This window comes from Trichechus manatus, unplaced genomic scaffold, assembly GCF_000243295.1.
Source record: "Trichechus manatus latirostris isolate Lorelei unplaced genomic scaffold, TriManLat1.0 scaffold00273, whole genome shotgun sequence".
Taxonomy (NCBI): Eukaryota; Metazoa; Chordata; class Mammalia; order Sirenia; family Trichechidae; genus Trichechus; species Trichechus manatus.
The window spans coordinates 2,009,723-2,018,949 of record NW_004444209.1 but is presented as its reverse complement, the minus strand read 5'-3'; the positions used below and the strand labels follow the sequence as shown (position 1 = coordinate 2,018,949).

At 40.2% G+C, this 9,227-nt stretch overlaps 1 protein-coding gene across 1 annotated transcript; it reads left to right on the top strand.

Annotated features, from left to right (window-relative positions):
* The first annotated feature begins 833 nt into the window (after positions 1-833).
* On the top strand, positions 834-2,460 carry LOC101345685 (olfactory receptor 11H7-like). Its single transcript, XM_012559575.2, is given in 3 exon segments — positions 834-1,164; positions 1,167-1,821; positions 1,824-2,460. Coding segments are annotated over 3 exon segments (894 nt in total). The 5' UTR covers positions 834-1,104; the 3' UTR covers positions 2,003-2,460.
* The last annotated feature ends 6,767 nt before the right edge of the window (positions 2,461-9,227 follow it).

Genomic DNA, 9,227 nt, shown 5'->3' with positions numbered 1-9,227 from the left:
ACCAAAAAAAAAAAAGGTTGATAACTTAGAGGGTTGACATGTTGTGGGGTTGTTAACCAATGTCATAAAACAACATGTGTACTTCTGTTTCATGAGAAACTATTTGTTCTGTAAGCCTTCACCTGAAGTACAATAAAATAAATAAATAAATAAATAAAAAGAAAAGAAACCTTCTTTGGTAATGGTGTTCTAAAGGTAGCAATGGTAAATTTTGTAATGTGGGTGAATAATATTTCTTTGAAACAATATCTTCGATTCTCTTGTACTCTGCTGTCTTGGGGGCTATTTTTTAAAGGGACTAAAATAAAATCTTCCCAGTGGTGACTTTTAAGCAAAACTTGTGGCAGCTATAGTAAGAAGAGCTTTAGAGAAGACTCTCTTTAATGATTATAATTTTCTTCCCAATACATCTCATAGGTTATATTTAATGATATATCTTTTTAAATGTAAATGAAGGATGAGAAATTAACAATCAGCCTTTGGAAAGTGAGTAATTGTGACTTTTTCATTGCTAAAAAAAAAGGATTACATGCCTAATGAGTTGGAGTGCAAATTAAATATATATATATTATAATTTGAATATCCTTATGGATTTTTTTCTGGTATCACTAAAAAAAAATTAGATCAAAAATAAATTCTTCAATGGAAATGGCTCCAAGAAAGAAAGAATCTAAAATAATGTAAAAGCACAAGTCATTCAAATCTATTAGAAAATTTTATGATGGTATATGCATATCATCACATTTTGATGTTAATAGCACTAAGTAATTGCTGTGTATGAATGCTTTCACTGGAAAAAAAAATGAGGTAAAAGACAAACTATTTTTGTCTCTAGTTCAAGATTTCTTAATATCGGAAGAAGATGTAATTTAACTGACGCTGTCCACTGCCACAGAAAGTTCAGGTAGCCTGGAAATGTATATTTACAAAGAATCAGGGCCAAAGGATTCATTCGGAACAGGGAAGAATTTGTTCAAGACTTTTTTTAGAACATCCATATGTTTGCCTGCATGAATCAAATTCTCTGTCCCAAGAAAAGCTTCAGGTTGCCTCAGCAGCAAAGTCAATTGTCATTATCTGTCTTCTCTCCACAGTCTGAGGGCCATGAATAAGTCAAGGATATCTACTGTAACACATTTTGTCCTGCTGGGCTTTCCTTGGTCCTGAAAAAGGAAATCATCCTTTTCTTGATGGTTTTGTTGATCTACAGCTTGACTTTAACTGGGAATATGGCCATCATTTGTGCAGTAAGATGGGACCCACGACTCCATACCCCTATGTACATGCTCCTGGCCAACTTCCCCTTCCTAGAAATCTGGTATGTGACCTGCACAGTTCCCAACATGCTGGTTAATTTTCTTTCCAAAACCAAGAACATTTCCTTCTCTGGATGCTTCATTCAATTCTACTTCTTCTTTTCCCTGGGCACAACTGAATGCTCCTTCCTCTGTGTCATGGCTTATGATCAGTACCTGGCCATCTGCCACCCACTGCATTATCCCTTCATCATGATTGGGAGGCTCTGTGGCATTCTGGTGTCTCTTTGTTGGCTCATCGGTTTCCTTGGACATTTAATTCTCCTTTTCTTCATTTCCCAACTACCTTTTTGTTGTCCCAACATCACTGATCACCTCCTGTGTGATGTGGACCCACTGATGGCCCTGTCCTGTGCCCCTAAACCCATCATACAGCATGTATTCCACTCTGTGAGCTCTCTTATTATCTTTCTCACCATTTTCTACATCCTTGGGTCTTATTCCCTGGTGCTCAGAGCTGTGATTCAAGTCCCTTCTTCAGCTGGTTGGCAAAAAGACTTCTCTACCTGGTGATGTATGTGACTCCCACATCTGGTAATTCCATTGCTATGCAGAAGATCATCACACTGATATACTCTATAGTGACACCAGTCTTAAACCCTATCATCTACAGCCTACGAAACAAGGACATGAAATATGCCCTCCATCATGGCCTTTGTGGGATGAGAATTATCCAAAGCTCATGAATAGGTTTTGTATAACCCAAGTAATCTATTACTGTAAGTGGGAGAATAATCCTGTTTCTCCAATTCAAACTGACTTTGCTTTATTCATAACCATCACAGATCTTTTGTGCAAAGCAAAATTCATCATGTATTGATCATATGTTGATTCCCTTTTAGTTTCAGAAATGTGTTTCCATGGGGAGAAAAGATTAGCCCCCAAAAAATGGTAAAAATAACTCTTAAAAATCTTAATATTTACCAAGGAAGGTTTTTATTTGTTTAATGTCCACTCAACTTTGGAAAGAGAAATGAATCAAATTATTTTCTTATATGGTTTTCTACCACTTGTTTTAAAAGGCATGTAACAATATGCCTGTTGTCTTGTATTTTTGGCAGAAACTCCACACATCAATGTTGGAGATACTAAGAGATTATGAATTGGTGTCTCACAACTCTTAGCTCATCATCCTCATTAACAGTGTACAAATGGAGACTGGAATTTTGATGGAGGCCATTAGTAAGAATATCTTTGGTGAGAGTCATTAGTGTGCTACGTGATCTCCCTAAGCAAAGTGAGTGGTACATCAAGAACACCATTCAGAGGGCTTGATTTTTTTTCCGTGGAGTTTGAGGGACACCAGGCCTGTCCCTGGATTCTATCTGGAAAAAAAAAAAAAGTATAAAGGCTGCTGAGGAGCTAGCTCTGAGAGCAGAGCAGGGAGAAATGGGCTATAATGGGAGCAAACTGAATTCCATCAATAATAGGGCAAATATAGAATAGTCACATTTGGCCTAGGTTGACCCCATGGAAGGGTAACTACTTTGGGCCATCTTGACAGGGTTCCTACCCAGAAGTACTATCTGGCAAATAAGGTGATGCCAAAAGAGAATCTGTGTGGAGCGGGTCACCAGAATCCAGGAATGAGGAGGAAGTCATAAGTAGCCAGCCAGGGAAGCAATGTCCACATCAGAGAATTGCATTTGGGGCAGTCCCCAATCCCCCAAAAAAGCACTCCATGACAGTAAACATTTGGACTTTTGCCACAGCTAGAAGCCAACAGTACCTGAATACACATATGCCAGTGAAAGAAGAACTTCCAGGCTTTACTTCTCCCTCACCCCAAACCTAAATAACCAGCAGCAGCCTAGTATGTGAGAGAGGGGGAGTGGAAGAGCAGGTGGGAAGAAGCAAATCAACCCTAAGTCAGACCCAGATGGGGGAGTAAGTTTTAGTTTTGATAAAAATTAAAATTTTGGTTTGGACTTTCCAATATCTGGATAAGGAGACCATATATTAATACTAAGAGTCATTAGAAAAGCTATCATATCTGCCCAAGATATTATCCAGGAGTAGAAACAAATAGGACATCAGAAAATGTTTGAAGTAGAAATGATCAGTAAAAATAAAATTACTTTCAGTTTGTACCCACCAAGCCCAAATCACCCAATAATATAGTTACAGGTGCGAATGTTTAAACATTGCTGTAGCCTAAGAGAGGAAGAAACCCCTCACCTAGGGGAACCCAGTGGTGCCTCCTTGGCATTCCCTGGGCAACAGGAGAGCACTGCACTTAAGGGTGGCAGAAGACCTAAAAAGGGTGGGAAAATGATCAGAAAACATGCTTAAGAACACATTAAAGACAAGCTTGAACTATCCATCACTGTTTTGCCTAAAGTCAGCCCTAAGGATTCAGTCATTCAAGTGAACTCACTAGCTGAAAGGACAGGAAATATTTTATATAGAACTCAATAACTTAAACATATCCTACTACTGCAACTTTTGATGTTAAATATGTAGCTTCTCCTGTCAAACACCTATTCTTTCATTAAGATTCAACTCAGAAATCACTTCCACCAAAAAACCTCCCTAACACCCCAGGCTGGACTTGTATCTCTCCTTGGTGCATCAGAACACACCAAGTGCATATTTCAATCATTATACATATAGACTCTTTGAGGTGAGTCTATGTGTCTCTTTCCCTAGACGATGAAGCCTTTAAGGACGGGATCAGTGTCTTATCTTTTTATCCCAAGCATCTAGCATGATACCTAACTCATGGTAAGTATAAGAGAAAGAATCATTTGTAGAATTGGATGAATGAGCTAGTTCTTGAATTAGTCCTCACTAGAATTAAATATGTTTTAGTTGAAAAATCATTAAGTGATTGTTTAGTTATTTTAAATATTTAAGAAACTTACTTGTTTTCAAACCCACATTATGATATGCATCTTATTACAAAAGTAGTACATACTTTGTATTAATTATATTATATATATTCATATATATATCTTCACAGCCAACACTAGGGCCTTGGAACACTTTATATACCTGCGTGGTGAAGAATTACTTTACCCAAAGAATTTGGGCTTTGTCCCTGATTCCGGGGAGGTGACCTCTAAACCCTTAGACTTTCTAGAGTGATTGGAGCGTCAGTGCTTTAATCACACCTGGAGTTTATGCTAATGAGGTGGCTCATGTTGAGTGAGGGCTGGCTATCTCAGAAATACCCACCTGTGATATCTGTCAGACCTCCGGGTTGGGGAGGGGGACTGATATTGAATTCAGTCACGTGGCCAATGATTCAATCAATCATGCCTATGTAATGAACCCCAATAAAAACTCTGGACACTGAAGCTCAAGTGAGCTTCCTGGTTGGTGACAGATAGACATCAATGCACCAGGAGGGAAAACACATCCTGAGGACAAAGAAGCTCTGTGTTGAGGACCCTCTTGGGCCTTGTCCTAGACATCTCTGCTTTTGTATTCTTTTAATAAAACTGTGTTCCTAAAAAAAAAGTAGTACATGCTTATTACAAAGTTTTCAAACAATACAAAAGCCTATAAAGTTAAATGTAAAAGCCCCTATCGTCCTTCTCCACAATCCCACTTCCTACAAATAACAAGTTTAGTAGCAGTTAGGTTTCTATGAATATACAAGCCAGCAAATGCATACATATATAAAAGTTTTATTTTCTTTAAACTGATTTTATTATACAGACTATTCTGTAACTTTTTTTTTTAATTCTCTTAACATTTTGTGAGGTTCTTCACAGGCCAATACAAATAGATATATTTCATTCTTTTTCACAGTTGAATAATGTCCTATTGTATGAATTTATCCCAACTGATTTAATTATTCCCCTATTGCTAGACACACATTATTTTACCATGTTTTCTTCTCACAGAGATTCAGGCTATTAAAAGAAAAATTTCTGGTGATCTGCTCTCTTAAAGATTACAGCCTAGGAAACCCTATGGCACAGTTCTACTCTGTCCTATAGGGTCCCTATGAGTCTGAATCAACTCGAAGGCACACAACAACACTACTGTGGTGACGAGAGAGAGGGACCAGAGAGAATCTGAATCTCCTACTCCACTGGGAAAAAGAAATGGGAAGTTTGTTTCATTTTTTCATAGTGTGTATGCTACTTTTTTTCTTCTTACTGTACTATAGATGAAGGTTTACAGAGCAAAATAGTTTGTCATTAAACATTTAATATACACATTGTTTTGTGACATTGGTTTCCAACCCCACAACATGTCAACACTCTCCCCTTCTTGACCTTGACCTTGGGTTCCCCATTACCAGCTTCCTAGTCCCCTCCTGCTTTCTCATCTTGCCCCTGGGCTGGTGTGCCCATTTAGTCTCATTTTGTTTCATGGGTCTGTCTAATCTTTAGCTGGAGGGTGAATCTCAGGAGTGACTTCATTACTGAGCCATAAGAGTATCTGGGGGCCATACTCTCTGAGTTTCTCCAGTCTCTGTCAGACCAGTAAGTCTGGTCTTTTTTGTGTATGTGTGAGTTAGAATTTTGTTCTACATTTGTCTCCAGCTCTGTCTGGGACCCTCTATTGTGATCCGTTAGAGTCATCGGTGATGGTAGCCCGGCATCATCTAGTTGTGCTTGATTCAGTCTGGTGGAGGCTGTGGTACTTGTGGTCCATTAGTCTTTTGGACTAATATTTCCCTTGTGTTTTTGGTTTTCTTCATTCTCCCTTGCTCCAGACGGGGTGAGACAAGTGGAGTATCTTAGATGGCTGCTCACAAGCTTTTAAGATCCCAGACGTTACTCACCAAACTGGAATGTAGAACATTTTCTTTATAAACTATGTCATGCCAATTGAGCTAGATGTTCAAGACCTGGGAAGCTTTTAAAAGAAAGTTAAGGGGGGTTGATCACTGGGAAGGGTGAGTGATTTATCAAGTTTGTAAGGCCATTTGGCAAGTAAGGCCATTTGGCCATTTTCTTATGCTAAGGCTGACTGAATCCTGGGAGACTTAGGAAAAGGGAGAGGGAGAAAAGGACCTCTCTAGTTCAAAAAAAAAAGAAAAAAATTTGTTGCCATCTAGGCAATCCCAACTCATAGCGACACTGTAGAACAGAGAAGAACTGCCCCATGGGTTTCCAAAGCTGTAATCTTTATGGAAGCAGACTGTCACAACTTTCTCCTGGTGGGTTCAAACTGCCAATCTTTTGGTTTGCAGCCAAATACTTAACCACTGCACCACCAGGGCACCTTCTTCTCTAGTTATCTATTGCTGTCAAGTTGATTCCGATTCATAGCAAGTCAATAAGACAGAGTAGAACTGTCCCATAGGGTTTCCAAGCAGTGGCTGGCAGATTCGAACTGCTGACCTTTTGGTTAGCAGCTGAGCTCTTAACCACTGCACCACCAGGGTTCCTCTTCTCTAGTTAGGTGCCTGGAAATTATAAAGACTGAGGGAAAAAGGATGGTTAGGGAGATAAAGCAGGAAAAGGCCCATCTTAAGCTTATCTAGAGTCCCTGGGTGGTGCAAACAGTTAACACAATGGGCTGCGATCCTAATGCGTGGCAATTGGAATCCAACCACAGCTGCCTTGGAAAAAGGCCTGACAATCTGCTTCCAAAAATCCAGCCAGTGAAAACCCTGCAGAGCACAGTTCTACTCTGACAAACATGGGATCACCACGAGTCGAAGTCGACTTAACGACACCTGGTTTTAAAACTTGTTTAAAGAGGAGATCATTAAATCACTCTTGGTCAGTTGTTTGCAGTAAACTGGTCTCTAGAACACAAGAGTGGAGAAATTTATTTAACCACCACTGCTTTCCGAGATCATAAGTCTCAAGTAAAATTTAATTTTGTCATAATGCACATTAAAGTTTGAGAACCTTTGGCCTAGACTGTCTTTGAATATCAGTTTCACATACAAGCTGGCGGCACAGGTTATCAGGGAAGATTTTCTCATTGCTCATCTCCATCACCTCTCCCCTGAAGACATGTTTCAAAGAAGAAGTAGACTAAGAGAATCCTCGCAAGAAGCTGCATTTTTTTAGAAGAAAAACAAAAGCCAAAAGATAGAAAATGGAAGTAAATCTCTGCTCATATTTGCACTGATTTCAAATTCCCTACTGCAGAGCCCTGGAGCCCTGGTGGTGCCGTGGTTAAGAGCTCAGCTGCAACCAAAAGGTCAACAGTTCAAATCCACCAGGCGCTCCTTGGAACCCCTATGGGGCAGTTCTACTCTCACCTACAGGGCACTATAAGTCAGAATCCACTCAACAGCAATGGGTACTGCGGAGCCCTGGTGGCACAGTGGTTAAGAGGTCGGCTGCTAACCACAAATTTGGCAGTTTGAACTCACCAGTCTCTCCTTGGAAACCCTATGGGGCCGTTCTACTCTGTCCTATAGGGTCACTATGAGTCGGAATCGACCCAACAGCAACGGGTTTCGGTTTTTGTTTTTGGAGTGAACTCAGAGGGGAACCTGATAATTTGACTAGTCAATTAAATAGCTCCTGTATATAGACAATCTTGGAATTCCTTCCATATCTATTAAGTAATTATTTATTACCAGGTCACTCAAGGCAGTTCCTACCTAGTACCAATTACCTGGTCATTACCGTGAACAAGTCCGGGAAAAATGACTGGACTTAATTCTAAAGCGACCAACAGAATACAGATTCCTGTTTCTCTGTGTTGTCACATTCCATTTAAGATAGAAAGGAAGAATTTGTTCACAAACATCTCTCAGTTTCGGAGTTAGATTCATGAGCAAAATTACCACTTAATTTCACTGATCTCCACAAAGGTGATTCCTTAATGGAATGCAATTCTCTTTGCAATAAAACCCAAAACCAAACCAAACCCATTGCCGTTGAGTAGGCTGTGACTAATAGTGACCCTATAGGACAAAGGGTTTGACACCAGGGCTCCTTTTGCAATAGAAAGCCTCCTGAAATTTATCTGGTTATTTCCCCCTGCTTCTCTGTTTCCAGGAGCCCTGGTGGTACAGTGGTTAAAGCACTTGGCTGCTAATCAGAAGGTCGGCAGTTCAAACCTACCAGCCACTCTGTGGGAGAAAGATGTGGCAGTCTGCTTCCATAAAGATTTTCAGCCTTGGAAACCTTACAGGGCAGTTCCACCGTGCCCTATAGGGTCGCTATGAGTCGCAATTGACACGACGGCAGTGAGTTTGGGGTTTGGTTCTCATTTCCTTAACTATAGCCACACCCTGGAAGCTAGTCTACTAAAACCCAGGTGATCCTCAAGGGTTGGAAAGAGGATGCACTCCAGGGGAAACTTGGGAAGCCACAGAGACCACCTGGGGAGAGACACAGGATTTTTACAGTAATCCCTGAGAAGAAATATAGATTTGAAACTGCTACACCTGGTAAGAGTCTCAGCAAACTCCTAGAAAACAAGACTCTGGAGTCTCCAGAAGTAAAGGAATATATAATACCCTCAGCTGGGGTTTTCCTCATCAGAGGCAGTGAGAAGGTGATGCTTGATGCTGAAGTTATGTTCAAGTCTACCGTGCCTATCCGTTTCTCCAAGCTGAGCCAGGAAAGCCATCATTACATGTAAAAGAAAAGGAATGATTTCCATATTACAACCATTGCTGTGATAGACTACCAAAAGAAAAAAACAAACCTGTTGCCATTGAGTCGATTCCAACTCATGGTGACCCCATGTGTTACAGAGCAGAACTGCTCATAGGACTTTCTTGGCCGTAATCTTTACAGAAGCAGATCACCAGGCCTTTCTTCTGCGGTGCTGCTGGGTGAGCTTGAACTACCAGCCTTTAGGTTAGTAGCTGATAGCAAACCATTTGTGCAAACCTTTGTGATGTACTACAGAGTGCCTTTTACTGTATAAATCTGATTATCACCATTCTTCTGGAGAAACTTAAAGGAGGCAGTATAAAAGTTCAATATGTAAATACAGGACACATATTCACTGGGTGACCTTAGAAAAGTCATG